At 37.9% G+C, this 24,279-nt stretch overlaps 1 protein-coding gene across 2 annotated transcripts in view; it reads left to right on the forward strand.

Annotated features, from left to right (window-relative positions):
* Window positions 1-5,245: 5,245 nt before the first annotated feature.
* The window catches only part of PDE1A (phosphodiesterase 1A), a 399,686-nt gene continuing 380,652 nt past the window's right edge, over window positions 5,246-24,279 (forward strand). Inside the window, exons 1-2 of one of the 2 annotated variants that reach the window (XM_025273780.3) lie at window positions 5,246-5,372; window positions 5,653-5,763. In XM_025273780.3, the coding sequence (XP_025129565.1) occupies window positions 5,663-5,763 (101 nt within the window). In that variant the 5' untranslated portion in view covers window positions 5,246-5,372; window positions 5,653-5,662. Of the gene's footprint in view, window positions 5,420-5,652; window positions 5,764-24,279 lie in introns of both variants that reach the window. The other variant, XM_025273761.3, reaches the window with a different exon arrangement.

Genomic DNA, 24,279 nt, shown 5'->3' on the forward strand with positions numbered 1-24,279 from the left:
GGATTTTCTCTTGTCAATTAAAAATAATGTGCTTTCATTTAATCAATAAAATAATTAATGTTTTTAGTTTGTTGCAATTCTTGATAAATTTAATTCATTTTTTTTTTCCTTGAAGCTATCCCTTTGGTTTCTTGTTTTAATTTGAATGAATTTCTTCTTAACCATTCTTCACAGATGTAAACCTGGGATTTTGTTTTTACTCTCCATGGCTAGGTTAGGTACATGACTCTGATTTTTGTCACTAATCACTTTTTTGATTTTCAAGTATACTGACTCATGCAATTATTTTAGAAAAGTATTTGAGTGATATGGTTTTTGAATTTGGTGCTTCTGAATGTCATCATTTATCTTTGTCATTATAGTTTGCTGGATGTTGAATTGTAAGTTTAAAATAGGATCCACAGTTTATGCTGTATTATATTTTGACATCAAAAGATACTGAAAAATCATTCTATAAATTCTGTCAGCATTCCAATTAAGTATTCAGTTCAGTTCAGTTCAGTCGCTCAGTCATGTCCGACTCAATGTGACCCCATGAATCGCAGCACGCCAGGCCTCCCTGTCCATCACCAACTCCCGGAGTTTACCCAAACTCATGTCCATCAAGTTGGTGATGCCATCCAGCCATCTCATCCTCTGTCGTCCCCTTCTCCTCCTGCCCCCCAATCCCTCCCAGCATCAGGGTCTTTTCCAATGAGTCAACTCTTTGCATGAGGTGGCCAAAGTATTAAATATTAGGTAATAAGAATAAAGGAACTTCTTCTTATAATAGAGATAATTTATGTGAATATAGTGTTAAAGTAAGAGATGAAACACCTGAAATAAGAGACACATTAGATCAATTTTTGTCTTATATTCAGGACAATTTTCTAAATTCCTTTCAGAACTAACATTGAATGTTTTGTTTTGGTAAGCATATTTTAATTTCTTAGAATCCATTCTTGTTGTCTTATTTCTTTTTCTCAAGTCAAATTTTTTGATTTAGTTTAACTGGACTGCAAGGAGATCCAACCAGTCCATTCAGAAGGGGATCAGCCCTGGGATTTCTTTGGAAGGAATGATGCTAAAGCTGAAACTCCAGTACTTTGGCCACCTCATGCGAAGAGTTGACTCATTGGAAAAGACTCTGATGTGGGAGGGATTGGGGACAGGAGGAGAAGGGGACGACAGAGGATGAGATGGCTGGATGGCATCACTGACTCGATGGACGTGAGTCTGAGTGAACTCCGGGAGTTGGTGATGGACAGGGAGGCCTGGCGTGCTGCGATTCATGGGATCACAAATAGTCAGACACAACTGAGCGACTGAACTGAACTGAACTGAACTGAATTTTACAAATGGAATATTTCAAAATTTTCTCAACATATTAATTAGAAAAAAGTTGTGTACTATTCCCTATATTCTGCTCTGTTCTCTTCAATGTGATTTATTTTTTTTATTTCATTAGTATAACTTGCAGACAATAGTTACAAATTAGAAAATAAAACTGTTTTGAATTATGTATATTGACAGAAATAGCTTTTGATGATGCTTAAGGCTGAAGATTATTTTGGCCAAGTATTTAAATAATAAGCTATTTTATGTAGCTTATTCAAAATTTTATTTTATGAAAATTTTAGGCAATAATTAAGCATTTTTGTGTTTTAAGTATGTAATCAATATAGTGTGAGTTCTTAAACATCAATTCAACATATGATAGAAGTGACTTACTGAGAGCAAAGGGCTGCTGCTGCTGCTAATTTTACTGAGGAGATAGCATTCACCAAGTACTTGACTAGAATAGACCTCACTCTTTACATTGCAATATTTTTGGTGAGCTGACCAACGTGAGGGCTTGAAATTTCAAGGCATGATTCGAAAAATCACTTGTAGCGTCAAGGACTTTATCTTGGCTCATAAAATAATAGTGGTGGAGTACTTGCTTTTTATGGATATTTTCACTGTGATTCATCTTTGAGAGCTGATTTCAGATGTTTGTTGACTACCTCATTACAACAAAATCAGGTAAGAGATTATTACGTGAATGTAGCAACAATTATAAATGAAGGCACAATGAAGGTAAAATCACTGCTTTCAGAGAAAAGACTAACTTACTTCTGACAACTCTGGTAACTGCTCATAAAAGTGAGGCTGTGATTGTGTAAAGCTGTCTGCTAGCTAAAGACATTAAATTCAGGTCAAGTTCAGGAAATAGCTTTTCAGAGAGAGGAAAACTGAGGTTTCACTTGATTTAACCTTTTTTTTTTCTTCCCTAGAAACCGTTTATTCCGTCAACGTTATTTCTATCCCGAGTTTAAGAGTCTGGGGGAGAACAGCGTAAGCCCACTCACTCAGTGATTGTTCCTACCCGTCCAGTAGTCAGAGTGGCGGGGCGCACACCGTCATTGCTGGCACTGAGGCTCGTCTGCAGTGGGGAGCTGCTGGGTGGGCACAGAGGACACCAACGCCTTCAGACGCGTCTGTGACCTCGGATGCAGTAGCAGTGAGTCGGGGTGCTGAAAGTCCCCATCGGTCACAGACTTTCCAGACCGGCCTGGTCTTCCTTTCCGTCTCTTCCGGGTCTCTGTGGACGTGGAGGCCCGGCTGACCTCTCAGGATTGTTGACAAATGAGCCTTCCGCACATGCGCAGAACTTTCCGGGCCAGAGTCTGTCTCGTCAGACCCCCAAGCGGGCTCCCCATTGCCCTCTGGAGGTGCTGGCCATGTCCACATGGTGCAGAGGAGAGTCTGTGTCATCCAGGGCGAGATGGGCGAGTTCACATAAGAACCTCAGAGGCTGGTGGTCAGCCCTGGGATTGGTAGCCTCCTGAAGCCGTGGCTGTGGAAAGGCGGCCAGTAATAGGAGTGGCCTCGGTGGCAGCAGCAAACTTCAGCACAGCTCGCTGGCCAGTATCCCTGGAAGATATGATACTGGCATCAGTCCATTTTAACAGTGGAGCTGTTTGAGGAAGCATCTCCTGTTCTCCTCAGATTTCTGAGGGAGATGCCCTCACTTTTTATTTTGTAGATGATTGCACTTGGAAATCAAGGTTAGTGCCACCTCAGTAGGTTCCTGAGGACATTCTCTGTGAGATAATTTGAGGACATTCTCTTTCTTCATATGCAGTATGTCAGGGGCTCAGGACATGGTGAAAATTACCCTTTGAGTTACCACAGGAACTCAGACAAGATATGTGGACTGTTCTCTGAGTAGCATTGAAAAACCATCTCTTCTAAGTTGTTAATCAGAGGGAAATTCAAAGATCCTTTTTTTTTTTTTTCTACAGCTGACCCTTGAACAACACACGTTTGAACCTGTGTGGGTGTGCTTATACATGGATGTTTTTCAACACTTAATACTATAGTAGCCATGTGTTCTGGGAAACAAACCTACTCAGAAGGACAATGCAGATAGTGGAGTGAACTTTATTACACCGGCGGGCCCAAGGCAGAGTCTCCTCTTAGCCAAGGACCTGCACTAGTTTTTGTGAAAACGTTATATACTCTTAAGTGTATGCGCACAAACCCACCTCTCCAAATTCCATGACATTCAAAGTTAACCCGTGATTCTTATGCTTTAAGCCTAGGTAGTTAACAGTGGGCAATTATCAATAGGCCTGGGGTCATACCCCAATAAGCATAATATAATGTATGATTGTATTCGGTTACACAGATAATTAGGGTATTCTTTTAGGCTATGGAGAGCCCTGGGGCTCTTCCTTCTGGGGGCCTGGTTTTCCAGTTGGTTGTGTCATTTCCATAGATACTGGGCATATAGCTCAAAGTCCACAGTCTGGCCCAAGATTAGCCTGTTCTGTTTCCTCCTTCAACACAATCTGCTGATGGGGAACTGTGGATACTGAAGAATAGTGAATACAGATGTGGGGAACAATGCGTATGGCGGGCTGATTGCAATTTAGATGCAGATTTTCCACTGAGGGCTGGGTTGGCGCCCCTAGCCCCTGAGTTGTTCAAGGGTCTACTGTTCATAGGAGAAGGAAATGGCAACCCACTCCAGTATTCTTGTCTGGAGAATCCCATGGACCGAGAAGCCTGGTAGGCTACAGTCCATGGGGTCGCAAAGAATCGGACACGACTGAAGTGATCAGCACGCACATACTACTGTTCATATTACAACTTTAACTACTAGTTGTGGTCAGTGTCTTAGACGTAGTAGCTTTATAGTGGGAGGTTTCTTTGACAGTAAAATCATAGCGCTTATTTAAAGGATTGGATTTAAATCTGAAAGTGAAAGTGAAGTCGCTCAGTCGTTTAAATCTGAGGACTGTCTTTATTTCTCAGTTTTCTCAACTATTTAATGGAAATATTACCTACCTCATAGACTTTTTATAAGAATTTGAAAAAGTAGTACTATTAGGTACTGGGAACAGTGTGTGACACATAGTAAGTACTCAATAAATATTAGATACTGTTACTTATCTACTGCCTGTGAATATCGCTACCTTAAACCTTAGGATAACAGACAAGCTTTCTTGCAGGGAGGAATAAAACTACATTTGTGTCTCTAAACAAACAAAAAGAGGTATTGCTTTTAAGTATATTTTTCTTAGCAGCTTGCATATAGCAATAGCTGTTTTGAAGCACATACTCAAGGTCTGTGCTTGTTTCAAAGAAAGCTCACCATGTGTTGGGAATTTGGCAGATGACTCAGTTCTGATTATTTTATGTCCACTTTCTCTCGTTTTTCTTCTGAAATGCACAAGCAGCACAGCATCGTTTTCTCACTTCTTCTCCATCGTCTCTTCCCCCTCTACTCCCCCTACCCTTCCTTCCCTTCAACACATGCACACAAGCATACACATTAGTTTTCTCTTATTTATTTAGTTTTTTAATCCCCAAGGGACGCATGGAACAGTCTGTGTGCAGCTGCTGTGTTTTCCACTTGTTAAATTGGCAGTTACCTACTGTGTAGAGTTGCTAGGAGAAGGTGAATAAGCATGATTGGAGCATCATCGGTGTACATATTTTTTTCAATAACAACCTGTGGAGCTCTGTGGTCTGTCTTCTGTATGGCTCTTATGTTATTTTCCTCATTGTTGTCATTAATATTTGTTGAATTTATCATTAGAGCCTTGTATATTTTTAACTCTTTACATTCCAGATCAACTGAGAGACAAAAACCTTGGCATTTAAACCAGCCACTTTTTTCTCAGGGTGGTGCTGCAGATACTGGTTCCTACCATCTGTTTTCTTATTACATCCAGCCCTCCTTCCGTTGGTAGAGAGGAATTCAGCTTCTTCTGGTGCGCTAAAAGTCATTCATGTTTCTGTTTTGAATAATAGATCTCAGAAACTGTAGGAATTCTGATGTGCTTCAGTGCATGGAACAGTAACAGATGAGCTGCTTTGGGGAGAGCTGGATCGCTCAGTCGGTCAGTAGTACAGTAGCAGGCTCACATGTGCCGATTGTTTCTGTGAGGTCAGAGGATCTGTTTATACTGCTGTCTGCTTGAAGGGGCGGTAGGTGATGTGGTGAACAGTGGATATGCCTGTCAAAGTCAATAGCAATTCTGGCAGAAGCTGCCGTCAGCTCAGTAAATCTGCAGTGTTTTGATAGATAAGAGATGCTACTGTATAACTGTTTAAGATTTGTAGTGGACTGAGGAATGCTTGTTCTAGCTGCTGAAACTGACTGTAAATGTATTGCCTTAGGAGTATCATCATGGGGTCTACTGCTACAGAAACTGAAGAACTGGAAAACACTACTTTTAAGTATCTCATAGGAGAACAGACTGAAAAAATGTGGCAACGCCTGAAAGGAATGTGAGTAAGCTCTTTGCTTGGTTCTGTGTTTTTATCCACCTCTCTGATAAAAAAAAATTTTTTTTTGAGTATTAACATGTTGAATTATTGGCACGTTCTGACTGTGGATTAGTGGCTCCTTTAGAAAGATTTTTTTTTTTTTTTAATATGTCAGTCTCAGCTAACAACTTGCTTGAAGGGTGAATAGTTTTTTGTGCAGGTATATTTTATGTAAAGTAAGGTAACTCCCTGAGAATTCACTTCATTGTTAGACTGCATGGCTTCTTTTATACATTCTGTATGTGTTACTTAGATACGTGGCTTAGATATGCAGAAAAGTAATTAGAAAAGCTGCTTGCCGGGGTACTTGCAGAAATAAAATATCTCTCAGATAAATAGAGAGATTGCTATTAGCACTTATTTCTTTGTGGTTAGATTTTGAAGAAAAAGGACAGGATTAATATGATAATAGATCATTATATTTGACTGTGCTTATTCATTATGACTTAATAATACATTTTAAGGAGAAAAAGTTTATGTTGTAAAATTACTAGCAGCACATCAAACTTGCTTGAGAATTTTGGCTTACGTCAACCAACTCACTTCTGAGAGTACAGAATAGCTCATGGTATAAAGTAGACTTTTGTAAGATGGGTCAAGAAGTGTGCTTATGTCTGCTTGAAATGTAAGTACCAGAGTCAAACTTTAATTGCAGTGCTACTTACCTTGCTATTTAAACAGCATCTAGGCTTTTTTCCAAATGTATGTAAATTATTCCTGCTTAGTGTTCCAGTACAGTATGTTTATATGCTTTATTTTAATTATGTCATAATTGTAAAATCATATTTAATATTTGGATAAAAATATGAAATATGAATATTTACAGGCCATTGCAATTCCTTAGCATATTTGCAAACTTCAGATGAAAGTATATTTGCTTTTCTATAATAATAGCTGAAGGAATCCTATACTGTGAGATACAGAGGTTTTTCAGGATTCTTATTTCTAATGTTATGTATACATATTGTTGTATAAAATGCAACATTTGACTAAATTTAATGTTGCTGTCTTGATATATATGATTTTTTTTAAAGAAAAAATATATCAAACTATGTTAGGTAAAAATTCTACTTTCCTCTATTTGGGTGTATTTAATGATGTTTATATATTAGTGTTCACTGTGTATTTTCTTACACTTGAAGTAATACATTGTGTTACAGTGCACTGGTATAAGACCACCCTCACTAATAATGCAAATGATGTTTAACAGAGAATCACTTTTAAAAAGGAAGCCATCTTTACCTCATTTGAATGAATTAGAGAAATATGTTTCCAAGACTCATTGAAGGTTTAGAAATCACAGGTTTTTTTTTTTTTTTTTTGTAGAGGTGGTTCTCTAGTGAAACAAATAACCCTAAAAAGCAGACAACAGCTTACAAAATTAATCAGCATAGATGAAAATTAGACATTGGCATTGGCAGTCATCAGGTGATTTGCATCCTAACCTAATGAGTGGTTGAACATCTGCACTGGAAAAATTATATTTCATATTTCAACCTAGTTTAGATTTTCTTCCCTTTAGCAGGACAGGATGGTTTTGGTTTTTAGTTTGTTCTATTTTTCTGCAGTTATTTGAATGCATGAAGATGTATGGTAGTTTATGCATATGTCTTTAAAATTTTTAAAAAGTGAATGTGTGTCTACCTAACATTTTAGGACAAAGTTATCCGACTTTCACTTTAACACTTGTTCTCAAAGATCAACTTCTCTTTTTTGTTTTCAGAAGAAGGTGATAGAATCATTTAGCAGTAGAGCTTCATGACTTGATATTCAACCTGGATGTTGGATATTATTATATATGTACCTATATAAATTTTGAATTGTGTCTACGTGGAGGCACTGAATGACCATATAGAACACTGAATGACCAAATTACTTACCAGTTTTTTTTTTTTTAATTATTGCTAACCTGATGGAAATAACTGAACGCTTTTACATCCCAAAGCAAGAGAGAATTTCATTTTGATACTATTTTAACTTGTAGTTTGACTTAATACATTTCCAGTATTCCAGGTTTAGAATTGTCAAAACAAAAAGCTCTACATCTAAAATCTGCATGACTAATGACAACCGAATTGTTTAATTATGGTCTTTGTGTAGTCTGCATTCAAAGGCATGATGTGAGGGACTCCCTATTCCATTGCTGAGATTGTCTTGCCTATTTAAAATGTTATATTGACTCGAACAGAATTTTAGCTTATTGAAATGTCTAGTATTAGAATTCCAGTTTTAAGTATTGACAATTAAAATTATGTTACTCATGAATGCTATCAAATAATTTTACAATAATTTTCTTAGTTTGGCAAAAAAAGACTCAATCCTTTGGATGTTTGTTTGGAAAGTAATTTTTAAAAAAAGTTTTCCACTGCAAAATGCAAACTTTACAAATGCGTTTATTTTCTTCAACAGTATACTCTACTCTTAAGTGGGTTTACAATAAGTACATTTCTGAGGTTAAACAAAAATAGAGACAAAGGTTAAAGTAAAATAAGGTAATTCCAGTATACCTTAAAAATGGAAAACAAGAATCACTACAGGTAGATATTTACAGAAAGTATTTGATAAGTGTTTTTATATAACATTATATTTTAGAACACTTTTTTTTTCCATCCATAGAAGTAAGTTTTATGTTTTGTAGCACATGTGAAAATGTTGGTAAACTGAGTTAAAATTTCAATTCTTCTCTATCATTTTGTTGATTTCTTTCATTGAACTTTTAAATCTCCTCATACAATATTAATTGAAACAGCAAATTCAGTGATGTGCTAGGAAATCTCTTATTCCTTTGTGGGAACAAAGGTGAAACAGTTTTCCTTTCCTGTTTCTGATGTAGACTTGTATGCTTTGTTCTATTAATTTTCTTTTTATAGTTGCGGCTCTTTTCTTCAGCTTTCTTCAATCCATCTTCTACTACGAATTTGTCACTCAGTATGACAATTTAGGTTCTACACAATGACTCACCGTCTCTGATGGTAGAAATGTTAGCAAATGACTATGGCATCATGTTCTTCATAAACCACCTTTAAAAGAATCATATACTTGTCCATTAATTACCAGCTGTTTAGGATTTGGAAAACACTTCCTAATACTTTTGCCACCTTTACATCTGACGAAATTTCTGGTTCAGAAGTTTCCTGTGACTCTGGGACCTATATTATTACTTCTTACACACTGAGAATAGGTTTCTAACATTGTCTTTGCAAAGTTGTTGAGTTTCTTATTTTCTATGCATAAAGTGGAAGATTTTATATTTTTTTCATTTATAGATAGTAGTTTTTTCAATTTAAAAATAATCTTTTTGTGTGTCATGATAAAATTGCTGATAAATCCCAGTCTCTATTCTCATGTGGATGAGTATGTGACTCTTTTGATGGCTTAGCTAGGCAAATCAGTTAAGAAAATCAGTTCTTTAGTCATAAAACTAATTTGAAGAAAACCATCTCATGAAACTTATATTGGTGTGTAGATAAAATATTAATTAATCTCCTTGCATAACATTATGTTGTACATAACATTATGTTATAGTTTTTCTAATGGGCATTGTTGAGGTGAAATACCTTAGAGATTAAGAAGTTTAACTCTGGAAACAGTCAATTTTCTAACGCTATCCATCATTTAACTGAGTGACCGTGGAAAGATTCTTAGCTTTTCAAACTTCACTTATTTGTAAAATTGAATTCTTTATTTATTAATTCATTGAGTCATTCAATAAATACCTACTGATTGTGCAGTGTGTCAGGCACAGGCACTTACATTCTTGATGAGGAAACAAATGACAAAAAAGTAAATTACAGAAAAGTAAGCTAAAATGGAGTAAGAAATGACCTGAAGAAAATGCACCAGGTCATGTGATCAAGAGTTACTTGGAGAAGGTATTTTGGATAGTCAGGGATGACTTCTCTCACGAGGTGATCCTTCAGCTAAGATGGACAAAAATTGATATGTATCCCATTAGATATTGGGACAAGAGAGAGGCTAATGAATGACACATATAATCTCTGCCCAAGTTCAGAATTAAGTGAGGGACAGATATAGGAGTCCGTAGATGGAGATAGAAATGACAGTGAAAGTGAAAGTATGAAAGTGTTAGTTGCTTAGTTTTGTCTGACTCTGTGCGACCCCATGGACTGTAGCCCACCAGGCTCTTGTGTCCATGAGATTCTCCAGGCAAGAATACTGGAGTGGCTTGCCATTCCCTTCTCCAGGGGATCTTCCTGACCCAGGAATCGAAACCAGGTTTCTTGCATTGTAAGCAGATCATTTACTATATGAGCTACCAGGAAAACCCTAGAAATGACAGCTTTATTGAAAAACTAAACTTTTCATGGAGGGTAGGGTTTTTGGTTTGTAGCAAAAGAAGCCAAAATGCTTCTAAATTCAACTTACTTCCCCAAACTGTAGACTTTCCCAAACAGAAACAAAATCACTTCTCCTAAATTTACCTTATGATCTTTAACATATGAGATATGCTTTCTTACAAGTAGAATATCCCTTCCACACCTCCTGAAAAGGACAGCTTAATATACCTAAGTCTAATTCCTTCTGCACAATTCACCAACCAAATGTTGCTTCTCTTTCTTTGTGAAAGAGTGTGAAAAGCAGCAAAGAGAGGTCTGGAAGGCTTTTCCAATAAAAGGTCTTTCCACCTAGAAGGAAGTTTTAGGGTCTGGGAATCTAGATGTTGCCAGAATCAAGATAGTGAAAATTATAAAAAATGCATAACTGAAAATGGGAATAATATCCTTATCAATTTTATAGTTGTTCAGTTCAGTTCAGTCGCTCAGTCATGTCCAACTCTTTGCTACCCCATGGACTGTAGCCTACCAGGCTCCTCTGTCCATGGGATTTTCCAGGCAATAGTACTGGAGTGGATTGCCATTTCCTTCTCCAGGGGACCTTCCCAACCCAGGGATTGAACCCGGGTCTCCTGCATTGTAGACAGACGCTTTACCATCTGAGCCACCAGGGAAGTCCCTTTTATAGTTGTTGGGAAAATTAAATGCATTAATGCTTATAAACTGCTTAGCACAGTGTCTAGAATTCAAGAAACCCTAAGTGTATCAACATTAGTACTAATGATATATGCAGAAGCAGAATACTATTTTTTAAGGTAATTTTCTTATCAGAATCAGTAGATAGAGCAGGATTGTCAAGATGAGAAAAGAAAGCTTTCTTTTAGCTCAGTGGACGTGGTCTCACGGAGAACGCCAGGTTACGCCAGGTTTCTCTTTACCAGAACAATTGCTCTCAAGGATTTACATTTCTCTGGGACAAGAGCCTGTTATGTCAGAATAAAATGCTGAGGAAGAGAAGCAAACTGGTCTTGAGAGTTTCACTGATAGACAATTGCCTTGATGGATTCACTATCTTTTGTTCAACATTTTGTAGTGGTCTTAGAATAGATTTTAGGTCTCCATAATCAGGTATGACCTAGGGCTAATCTGGTTTCCTGAGTCACTGAGGCTTGAAAACCACTCATTAGGTCTTTTCTTATCCCTGTCTAGGTCTGATTCTTAAGAGAGTTTATTTGCAAGTAATTATTGTCATGTCCCATGGTCATTCTTTTTGTCAGTTCATCTTAGAATATACCAAACTACCATTATGTTATTAGATTTTGTCCTTTATTCTAACATATTTCAGTCAGCTAATCAAATTTAAATATTTGAGCAAGTCTGATTCCCATCCGAAAGGACTGTGCTATAAGCCATTTGGATTTGAAAGGAACTGTTCATTAGCATTATTAAACAGATGAGAGTGCTAAAGGCTTATGAAAATCCTGGTATTCCTCATACTTGATCTGAGAAATAACAATTTATTGTTAAGAAAGGTCATAAAAATGTTAACAAGTTGTAAGAGGCATATTTGTGAGACATTTTGACTCTTGGTTTCTCCTTTACACTTTCTTGAAGATGTTCAAAGAGATTATATTTTATTTTATAATTTGCAAAATATTTAAAAACAAATTTTTATTAAATAGACCCCCAAAATGCTCAAAGCAAATAGTTTCTTATGGGTAAAATTTTCATATTTATAGCTATTCAAAGAAAGTTCATAATGAGTCATGAAAAAGTAGTAAAATCTCTAAGTGCCATTGTCTACAGGGCAGCAAAACAGAAATCTGCCTTAATTAAACTCGACATAATCATGGAGCATTAGAAGTTTCTTGGAATTTTGTATATGAATCAGGTCCTTGATAAATTGGGAGAAAATCACAATAGACTCCTTATTAGAAAAGCAACAGTATGATGGCTTTAATTCATTTAAAATTGGACTTTCTAAGACTTGGTTAAAAATAAACTTCATTTGGAGCAAGCCAAGAAAAAACTACCTAAAAATCACCTTATAAGTGAATCATAGTAACAATCACACTTTATAATTCTTTTGTGCTTTATTCCTTGTAAAATATTTTTCTTTTGATCTATATAGTTCAGATTTACATGGTTCAAATTATCCTGTTTTTCTGATGAGAAGAGTGAGCCTCAAAGACATTAAATAACCTGACTAACATTCCTGTATTAGTAGGAGGTGAACAAGCTACCTAGGCCCATACCTATTTCATTTAATACTGACTTAGATAATTCCATTTAACATTTGAGACTCACTATAAAACCTGACATTTCAGGAGTTAAAAACTGCTCTCTTATTTTGATTTTTCCACAATCCTGCCATCTGTTTGCCTAATTCTGAATACTCAAAGATGAATACTAAGGGGAGTTATCACTTGGCATATGCTTTAGATGTTGGAAACTCCCCAGTTCTATTTCTCTCCTTTTCTAGGGTATGTACCACCATTATCCCTTTAATTAAATTATTTAAACGATGATCCTAGCTAGAATTTCAAAAGGAATTTGACCTTTCCTAAACTCTATTGCCCTTTTCTAGCTTGGACTCTTACAAAATTATTCTAATTTATTTGGCCTTTAGCAAGCCAAACAACAGAGAAAGATAACCTATCCACAGTAGAAACATCAGGAGGTCTGTCTCAGAAGATTTTTATTTACCAATGATAATAAAGCCAGGAGTTCTAATGATTAACACTAAATATTTTATTTTTGCTATGCTTTCTCTTCTTTCCATATTATAAAGGATTTTAAGCACATGATACGGTTCTTTTTTAAAGTGACCATTTCTCCTTTGTTTATTTTAGAAAAATCACCTAAGTGGAGTTTATTCTTCTTTATTGCCCATAGATAAAGGCATATAAGTATTTTCCTCATTGTTTCTTAGAGCGTATTTGGAAATGGTTACTAGGTGGGTTAAGGAGCTCTTTTGAAATCTAAAAATTCTCTAAATCTTTGGTACCTCCTGGTGGTTCCAATATGCAAAAGTATCTTTATTTGCGTGACCCTCTTGATATTTCGTCCCCCAGCACATCTCTGCTTTAACATCTCAAGTTTTCCAAAGAGCTCTCTATTTTCCAGAAATTCTTTCATGCTGTTATTTACTATTACAATATGGTCTAGTTTGTTCATTACTTCCTGCATCCACTCTAGGATTATCCCTCCCATACTGACCCTGAGCTTGTGTATTGGCTGACTTGCTTTGGCCAATGGGATGTTAGCAAATGAGATACAAACCAAGGCTTGGGAAGGGCTTATGTTTTGGGGTTTACTCTGTCATGTTGCTCTTTGGAACTCTATCAGTGCTGGAAGAAGCCTGGTTAAGCCTATCGGAGAATGAGCATGTGCACAGATATGAGCCATTTCCAGCTGAGGCTCCTCTAGACCGAACAGACCATCAGCGATCAGATGTGTGAGTGAGATCTTCCCAGATTATCCAGCTTCCTCAAAATCATGACAAAATAGTAAATGTTTATTTTTGGCTACTAAGTTGCAAGATGGTTTGTCATACACAAACATAGACCGCCCCACCCCAGTTGATGTATATAGGCATCAACTGATATACAACTAAAATCAAACTCTTAGCCTCTAATTTTTTTATATACTTCTCTGGCTTCTAGTTTTTTCCTGCTAACTTTTTTCTCTTTCATCATCTCCTATCATTCATTTCTTTTACCCAAGCAAAAATTGGGAAATATTTCAGAGATTATAAAAATGGAAGTCCCTATTTTCAGAAAGTCATTCCAATAAAATTCTCTTCCATGTTATTTTCACCAGTAACAACATCCATGATACTCACACACACAGTGTTTCTTCCAATACATGATCACTCAGTAGCCTGTGCATTCAAGTTGTATTGCTCTTAGATTTCTTTGAACAAATATAATTTTCCACCAAATAAAAGAGAAACATAGAATATGGCAGAGAAACTGAATAGTTTCATAAGAGAAGATGGTTCATATCCTGTTACCCTGGCAACAGGCACTGGGAAAGCCAGGGCTCCCCACACATCCTGTTGCCCTGACAACAGGTCAGGCAGGGCATGGGAAGGCCCAGTTCCCACTCTTCTAGTCCTTTTCCTTGCAACCACAAAGAAAAAGGAGAAAGTGATTTTGCATTTTGTTCTTCCCTACCAGAATATTTCTTCTATTATCTGAATCATTCCATTATAAGATTATCTTTCCAGATGTAGGAGAGGGTAAGAAAATAGTGACCTGAATTTTTATATTCATAATCTCTGAAACATTTGCTAATTTTTGACTGAGCTGAAAATGATAGGAAAAAAGGAGAGGGAGGGAATAAAGCAGTAGAGGTAGTAAATTGTGGAAACCAGATCAGTAGTGTACAAATAATACAGCAGCCAAGAGCTGATTTGGAGTCTGTGTCACTTAGCTACATTGGCTAGGCTTAGCTAATTTTTAATGAGTTCATCTGAGAAAGTCAAATCTGTGAAATGGTTGCTTATTTGGTTCCTGTATTTTGTGAACAGGCAGTGCATAGCCAAACACCATAAAATGACATTCTAAGTTTTTTTGCCCAATTAATTTTCAGTTCTGTACAACTTTTCCCCTTTTTTTTATTCTTATTCAACTTTTATTGTCTTTCATCACTTATCTTTTCTTACAATATAGAGTTGATAAGAAAGCAAGCTGATTGAATTCTTATTTTCCTTTCCTCTCTCTTTGTTACTTAAGCAATTGGTTTGATTATGTAAAAGAAATACACTTTATTTTGGGGGCTGGAAGTTATTTTGTCTTTATAATTTTTAGTTTTGTATAAACTAGTTGTCTGTTTAAAACTGACAAAAACATGTGTTGTTGTTGTTGAGTTACTAAGTCGTGTTTGACTCTTTTGCGACTCCATAGACTATAGCCCCCCAGGTTCCTCTGTCCATGAGATTTCCCAGACAAGAATACTGGAGTGGGTTGCCATATCCTGCTCTAAGGGATCTTCCCAACAAGGGGTCGAACCTGTGTCTCTTGCACAGGCAGGTGGATTTTTTACCACTGAGCTACCAGGGAAGCAAGCCCATGACAAATAACATCAGTTATGCTATTACTGCTGCTGCTGCTGCTAAGTCGCTTCAGTACTGTCCAACTCTGTGCAACCCCATAGACGGCAGCCCACCAGACTCCCCCATCCCTGGGACTCTCCAGGCAAGAACACTGGAGTGGGTTGCCATTTCCTTCTCCAATGCCTGAAAGGGAAAAGTGAGAGTGAAATCGCTCAGTCGTGTCTGACTCTTCACAACCCCATGGACTACAGCCCACCAGGTTCCTCCATCCATTGGATTTTCCAGGTAAGAGTACTGGAGTGCGGTGCCATCGCCTTCTCCAGCAAGAGTACTAGTCTCCACCAATTTTCCCATGAATTAAAATCTTAGTTGATTCCTTTAATTTTAAAAGTAGAAAAACTGAATACCTAGAATTTCTAGGTAGAGTAGCAAGCTTAAATTTCTATAAAACAGAAATCTTGAACTTCTATAAACCAGAGTCTTACTGTTGAAGAGAAGAAGCTAAATCTTTCACTCAAAAAATAGGAAAAGGGATTTGTGGAGAAAAGACTAAATTTAAATGGAGTGAAAAGGAACTATAGGCTGTAAAGAGGAGGTATCTTTGGGAGACTGTAGCTAAGTTAAAGCTGGATTTCTGAAAGACCAGGTGAGAAAACTGAAGCCTAATCAGAATATCACTAAAATCCATGAAAAAACATTCAAGACTATGTGAGACTAGATAAGATGACCCATCTAGGTACTCTAATTGTACTTCATGCATTATTACTGGGGGCTTCCCTTGTGGCTCAGAAGGATTTTCTGCCTTCCTGGTAACCCCTCCAACTTCCCAAGAGGTAACAAGAGGGGAGAGATAGTATCCATTTGGCATTTGTTTAGTATTGTATTCTCGGTACATTAGAATAGTATATTACATAAAGTAAGAACTTAAAAAGCTGTTTTCACAATAACAAAAACCAATAATTGGGCAATTTGTAACAACTTCAGCTAGTAAAGCTGTATTGTTTCAGTTCAGTTCAGTTCAGTCCCTCAGTCGTGTCCGACTCTGTGACCTCATGAACTGCAGCACGCCAGGCCTCCCTGTCCATCACCAACTCTGGGAGTCCATCCATACCTATGTCTGTGAGTCAGTGATGCCATCCAACCATCTTATCCTCCCTTGTCCCTCCGAAGAGTCAGCTCTTCTCATCAGGTGGCCAAAGTATTGGAGTTGCAGCTTCAAAATCAGTCCTACCAATGAACATGTATGGATGTGAGAGTTGGACTATAAAGAAAGCTGAGTGCCAAAGAATTGATGCTTTTGAACTGTGGTGTTGGAGAAGACTCTTGAGAGTCCCTTGGACAGCAAGGGTATCCAGCCAGTCCATCCTAAAGGAGAGCAGTCCTGGGTGTTCATTGGTAGGACTGTATTGTTTAGCAGCAACATTAATTCAGGCTGGAAGGTCAAGAAGGTTTGATGGATTGGTAGAGATTATTGCGGATGAGATTACATGAAAACCAAAACCAAAACCAAAAGATAAGCCTTATAATACAGTATTTAGAATCTCAGAGGGTGGTCATATTGTGGCTGTTCAGTCTCTCAGTAATGTCCGACTCTTTGCGACCTCATGGACTACAGCAGACCAGGCTTCCTTGTCCTTCACTCTCTCCCGGAGTTTGCTCAAACTAAAGTCCCTTGAGTCAATGAAGCCCTCCAACAATCTCGTCCTCTGTTGTCCCCTTCTCCTCCTGATTTCAATCTTTCCCAGCATCAGGGTCTTTTCTAATAAGTCGGCTCTTTGCATTAGGTGACCAAAGTATTGGAACTTCAACTTCAGCTTCAATTCTTCCAATAAATATTCAACATTGATTTCCTATAGGATTACTGGTTTAATCTCCTTGCAGTCCAAGGGACTTTCAAGAGTCTTCTCCAACACCACAGTTCAAAACGTCAGTTCTTTGATGCTCAGTCTTCTTTATGGTCCACCTCTTACATCCATAGATGACTACTGGAAAAACTGTAGCTTTGACCATATGGACCTTTGTTGGCAATGTAATGTCTTTGCTTTTTAACATGCTGTCTAGGTTGATCATAGCTTGTCTTCCAAGGAGCAAGCATCTTTTAATTTCATGGCTGCAGTCACCATCTGCAGTGATTTTGGAGCCCCCAAAAATAAAGTCTGACACTGTTTCAGACCTCCCCATCTATTTGCCATGAAGTGATGGGACTAGATGCCATGATCTTTTTTTTTTTTTTTTTTAAATGTTGAGTTTTAAGCCAGCTTTTTTACTCTCCTCTTTCACTTTCATCAAGAGGCTCTTTAGTTAATCTTTGCTTTCTGCCATGAGGGTGCTATCATCTTCATATCTGAGTTTATTGGTATTTCTCCTTACAATCTTGATTATAGCTTGTGCTTTATCCAGCCTGGTTTTTCATATGATGTACTCTGCATATAAGTTAAATAAACAGGGTGACAATATACAGCCTTGACGTACTCCTTTCCCAATTTGGAACCAGTCCATTATTCCATATCCAGTTCTAATTATTGCTTCTTGACCTGCATACAGTTTTCTCAGGAGTCAAGTAAGGTAGTCTGGTATTCTCAAATCTTTAAGAATTTTCCACAGTTTGTAGTGATCCATGCAGTCAAAAAGGCTTTAATGTAGTCCATGAAGCAGAAGTAGATTTTCTTCTGATATTTCCTTGTTTTTTCTATGATCCAACAAATGTTGGCAATTTGATCTCTGCTTCCTCTGCTTTTTCTAAATCCAGCTTGAACATCTGGAAATTCTCGGTTCACGTACTCTTGAAGCCTAGGTTGAAGAATTTTGAGCATTACTTCGCTGGCGTGTGAAATGGGTGCCATTGTGTGGTAATTTGAACATTCTTTGGCATTGCCTTTCTTTGGAATTGGAATGAAAACTGACCTTTTCCAGTCATGTGGCCATTGCTGAATTTCCCAAATTTGCTGAATATTGAGTGCAGCACTTTAACCACTTCATCATTTACGATTTGAAATAACCAGCTGGAATTCCATCACTTCCACTAGCTTTGTTCATAGTGATGCTTCCTAAGGCCCACTTGACTTTGCAGTCCAGGATGTCTGGCTCTAGGTGAGGGATTACACCATCGTGGATATCTGCATCCTTAGGGCCTTTTTGTATAGTTCTTCTGTGTATTCTTGCCACCTCTTTTTCATATCTTCTGCTTCTGTTAGATCTATACTGTTTCTGCCCTTTATTGTGCCCATCTTTGCGTGAAATGTTCCCTTGATATGTCTAATTTTCTTGAAGAGGTCTCTAGTCTTTCCCATTCCGTTGTTTCCCTCTGTTTCTTTGTGTTGATCACTTAGGAAGGCTTTCTTATCTCTCCTTGCTATTCTTTGAAACTCTGCATTCCGATGGATATATCTTTCCTTTTCTCCTTTTCCTTTCATTTCTCTTCTTTTCTCAACTATTTGTAAGGCCTCCTCAGACAACTATTTTGCCTCTTTGCTCTTCTTTTTCTTGGGGATGATTTTGATCAGCACCTACTGTTCAATGTTGTGATCCTCTATCCATAGTTCTTCAGGCACTCTATCAGATCTAATCACTTGAATCTATTGTCACTTCCACTGTATAATCATAAGGGGTTTGATTTAGGTCACACCTGAATGGCCTAGTGGTTTTCCCTACTTTCTTCAGTTTAGATCTGAATTTGGCAATAAGGAGTTCATGATCTGAGCCACAGTCAGCTCCTGGTCTTGTTTTTGCTGACTGTATAGTGCTTCTCCATCTTCCGCTGCAAATAATATAATCAATCTGATTTTGATATTGACCATCTGGGTGATGTCAATGTGTAGAATCGTCTTTTGTGTTGTTGGAAGAGAGTGTTTTCCATGACTAGTACGTTTTCTTGGTAAAACTCTGCTAGCCTCTGCCCTGCTTCGTTTTGTACTCCAAGGTCAAATTTGCTTGTTACTCCAGTTATCTCTTGACTTCCTGCTTTTTCATTCCAGTCCTCTATGATGAAAAGGACATCTATTTTTGGTGTTAGTTCTAGAAGGTCTTGTAGGTCTTCATAGAACTGTTCAACTTCAGCTTCTTCTACATTAGTGGTTGGGGTATAGACTTGGATTAAATGATTTGCCTTGGAAACAATCAGGGATCATTTTGTCATTTTTGAGATTGTACTCAAGTACTGAATTTTGGACTCTTTTGTTGACTGTGATGGCTACTCCATTTTTTCTAAGGGATTCTTGCCCACAGTACTAGATATAATGGTCATCTGAATTAAATTCGCCCATTCCAGTCCATTTAGTTCACTTATTTCTAAATGTCATTGTTCACTCTTGCCATGGTAATTAGACCACTTCTGAATTACCTTGATTCATGAACCTAACATTCCAGGCTCCTATGCAATATCATTCTTTATAGCTTTAGACTTTACTTTCACCACCTGACCCAGCCACAACTGGGCATTGTTTCTACCTTGGCTCAGGCTCTTCATTCCTTCTTGAGCTATTTCTCTGGTCTTCTCCAATAGCATATTGGGCACCTGCCGACCTGGGGCGTTCATCTTTCAGTGTCATATCTTTTTGCCTTTTTGTACTGTTTGTGGGAATCTCAAGGCAAGAATGCCAAAGTGGTTTGCCATTCTCTTCTCCAGTGGACCACGTTTTGTTAGAACTCTCCACCATGACCCATCCATCTTGGGTGGCCCTACACAGCATGGCTCATAGTTTCATTGAGTTATGCAAGGCTGTAGTCCATATCGTCCAGTTTGGTTAGTTTTCCATGATTGTGGTTTTCATACTGTCATCCCTTTGATGGATGAGTATAACATGCTTGTGCAAGCTTCCTGATGGGGTCACTAACTGTGGGGGAAACTGGGTCCTGCGTCTTGCTATGGTGGGCGGGTGATGCTCAGTAAATATTTAATCCGCTTTCTGCTGGTGGGTGGGGCTGTGTTCACTCCCTGTAATTTGGCCTGAGGCCACACTATGGTCTTGTTTCCCTGGACTGTTACAGTCAGTGCTTCTGACGCAGCAGCAGGCCACTGTAGACCCACGCTTCCTCCAGACCTCTGAAACACACTCTTGTGCCCTTCAAAAGTCTGTTTCCCCAGTCCTATGGGAGTTCTGTAGTCAATTCCCACTAGCCTTCAAAATCAAATTTCTGCTAAAATGGTGGAGTAGAAGGATGTGTGCTCATCTTCTGCAAGGACACCAAAATCGCAGCTAGCTGCAGAACAACCATCAACAGGTTATTAAAGATGATAGGAGAGGCAAAATTGTGTTTGGACTCAAACTTCATACTCGCCAGAGATGCTGGGAGGGCATAAACAAAAGCTTGAGCACCCTGGGGCCCAGGGAAAGGAGTACTGACCCCCATAAGAGACTGAGCCAGATCTGCTTTTGAGTGTTTGTGTGTCTCCTGCAGAGGCAGGGTTAGCAGTGGCCTGCCACAGGGACAGGGGCTCTGGCTGCAGCAGACCTGGGAGGTACAGCATGTGGCATAGTCCTTTTGGAGGAGGTTGCCATCAGCCCCACCATAAAGCTGACCCACAGACTGCAGATGACCTACAAACTGAAGAAATACCATAGAAGTTCTCACACTGTTGCGAAAGTCCTAGGGCCCACAATAGATTTTCCAACCCAAGGATCCAGCAGAGGGACTGAGATCCCCCAAGGAATTTGACTTTGAGGGCCAGTGAGATGGTCATGAGGGATAAAATTATGCAGTTAAAGTGCCCATAACCTGTGTGTGGCACAAAATAAGAATCTGCAGTTGTAAATCGCCTTTGTGGCACACCTATGTATGAGACAGTGGGTTTGTTTTTGCCCATTCCTCTGCCAAATATAGATTGAGATAAAAATTGACCCTAAGAATTGTATGATGGGTAGAGGCAGAGCAGATTAAACATTGAGTGAGCTTCCTACTCCAAAATTCTGATTTCCTAAGTTCTATACAACTCATATCCTTGGAAAACTCAAATTTCTGTTCATTATGTAGTTGAACTGTTGGGATTGTACTGAGAATATCTTTCAGTGATTAGGGAATATTCTGAGTTGACATGGCCCTGTAGCCCAGAGAATTCTTGGCGAGTGAAGACTACTGTGTATCCCATGAGAGTTAGTTTCCTGCCAGAATTTCCAAACTAATGAGTCAGACAAAAGGTGATAAGCTAACCGAATTTGGAGGAGATCAGCCTAAATACTTTATATTGGCTTCTGGGCTGTAGCTGTTTGTCTGCTACTGAGTTGGAGAAGACAAACTAATCCTCTTTGCACAGTTCCTCAAAGAGAGACTTTGCAAAAGAAGTCTTAAAATGTCACAATTTGACTGAACAATTTTAACAGTGCTTGAGGTTTATTTTTACCAGACATTCAAGTCCAAGGTGTGTGACAAGGCTTCAACTAAAGTCATAATTTTCAAGCTGTCATTTAATATTTGTGTCCTCTGGCTTCATGCTGTGATGTGAATCATATTTCAATTCAGGATAAATATTTGCAAAATGTATATCAAAAGATGCCTCTGAGAGCAAACCCTTCTACCATGAATTAAAGAAAGATCTATACTTACTGAGTGAGAATGTCCCAAAATGAAATTCACAACCAAAATAGTAGTATACAGTTTAAAGAATTAAACTATAACTGGTATTAGACCCCAAATGACTTTATTATATATACTTTCCCTCTGTTTTACCTAAGGTATTATAACATTTTTGATTTGTTACCAAAATGGTTTTCATTTTCGAAATAAAAAAATGATTAAATAAAATGCTAAAAATTATTTTGTTTACCATTATTCTAATAGTTCTTTAATTTGTATCTATAATAAATTAGCGTAACATCACATTCTCTTATTAGATAAGTTGGTTGATCCATTGATAGTTACAGCACATGGAAAATAAGAAATAACATGAAATTACTTTAGAGCACTTTGGAATTAGAAACAGCTTGCCAAGTAATTTTAGTTCACTAGAAAGAGGGAATGTTTAAGTTTAGAAACAGGGAATTAAGAAAAAAACTCTCCTTGATAAACTCAAATTGTTTTGTTAAGTATATGTCTTATGGGTATCAAAGTAAACACTAATTTACACAGTGTGAGTCAAACTATGGTGATCTTAGTCACCGATTAGAACTATCTTAAGAATGAGAGTAAGAAATAAAGTTGTAGCAGAAGTTCATCAGGACTATACTGACATTTGTAAAGATATTGAGGTACTTTGTAAAGTAGAACTAGTATTATTCAATTTGCCCAATTCAGATGACTTGTTAATAAAATTTAATTATTTGTTCATTCAATGACTATTCATCATTGGGCACACAGAGAGCTCCAGCATCATTCTAGGCACCAGGGATACAATGATAAACCATACAGTCATGATCTGTACCTACATGGAATTAATTATATTTTGATGGTGAGGATGGATGATAGACAAGCAAACAAAAAACATGCAATGTAATTTTAATAAAAGCAAATAGAATAAAATGGCAGTGTATCTGGGAGGTTCAAATGTGGCAATTTCAGAAGAGTGCTCATGGAAGGGCTTCCATGACACTGACTTGTGAAGAGGGCCCTTAGTAAAGTGAGGAGTGAGCGATGCCAAGACCTGAAGTGATGGGGTCCTAGAAAGAGGGAACTGAGGGCATAGTCCCCATGACAGGGTGCATGTGGCATGCTGAGGAAAAACAGGACCAAGAGGATCTTGGATCACAGTGTGAGGAAAAGAGAGGAAGAATTGTGTATGGAGAGAAAGGGAGACGCCAGATCATCTAAAACCCAACAGGTCATGATAATAAATTAGAATTTTATTCTGAGCTTGGTAGAGAGACTTTGGAGCTTTGAAGCAGTGGAGTGGAGTGTTTGACTTAGGTTTTAAGAAGACTTCTCTGGTCATTTTGTGGAAACTAACACTGAAGAGGGGGAAGGCAGGGAAGAACAAGATTAGAAATAGGATATGTTAAGAGGTTATGGCAATTGTTCAGTTGGTAGCTTTGGTAACACTGGTACTTATAGAATTGGTAAGAAATATTCAGATTTAGGACATGTTTAAGTTTCAAGCTGGTAGGACTCACGGCGATTTGGATTGGGAATGTAAGGTTTGAAAAGAATGAGATGTAAGTCCTTATTTTGTATGTGTGCATGTGTATGCGATCCTGATCAACTGGGTCTGTGGTCCCTTGTCTGAAATCCTTGGACCAAAATGTGATCTGAATTTATAACTTTTCAGATTTTAAAATGGTAATAAGATGCCTATTCCAAAAATTACTGAATATTCCCAGTGGAATCCAGGGTACCTGCCGATGAATACTTCTGCAACAAAACATGTAAATATTCACTTAAAAAAGACAAAAATCATCTGTGATCAGTTCAGATTTTGCTGCCACATAAGTTCAGGTCAGATCAGATTTTACTGCCAAATAAAAATGCCTGGTTTTAGGATTTTTCATAGCTATGGATAAGGGATTATTATTAACCTGTTACATTTCCCCAAATGAGGAAGATGGTGGTGAAGACAAAAAGTTCTTTTGGTACCATAAATTTTCAGATGTCTAGCAGACATTCAAGTAGTCTTGCAAATAAATAGACAGCTGGGAAAATTAGAGGTCAGGGATAAAGATATAAATTCGGGAGACATCAATATATGGATATAAAGTCATGGAGCTAAATGAGATCATCTGCGGAGTTAAAATTGGTATAAGTGAGAAGAGAATCAAAGGTTGAGCCCTCAGCCACCCCAATAATTAAAGGTTGGGAAGGAGACAGTAAAAGACACCAAGGAGTAGCCATTGTGCCGTGGCATCTTGGAAGCCAAGAGAAGACTTTTAAGAAAGTCAGTGTTTTGTCAAACATTGCTGAGGGGTCATGCAGCATGAACTGTGCCTTGACTATTGGCTTTTGTGTTTTAAGGTCTTTGGCTACTTTGGCAAAACCCTGTCAATGACGTGAATGGACAAAATTCTAATAGGACTGGGTAGAAGGGAAGATGAGGTAAAGAAGTGGGGGCAGCATGAACAGCTAACATTTCAAAGAATTTTCTGTAAAGGAGAGAATAAAGGTAGGGTGATACTGGGGGTGGTTAAGGGTAAAGAAGTTTATAAAATATAGAGATGCTATTAGAGGATTCTGATGGGAATGATGATAGAAATGATTTTGTAG

Source organism: Bubalus bubalis, chromosome 2, assembly GCF_019923935.1.
Source record: "Bubalus bubalis isolate 160015118507 breed Murrah chromosome 2, NDDB_SH_1, whole genome shotgun sequence".
Lineage (NCBI taxonomy): Eukaryota > Metazoa > Chordata > Mammalia > Artiodactyla > Bovidae > Bubalus > Bubalus bubalis.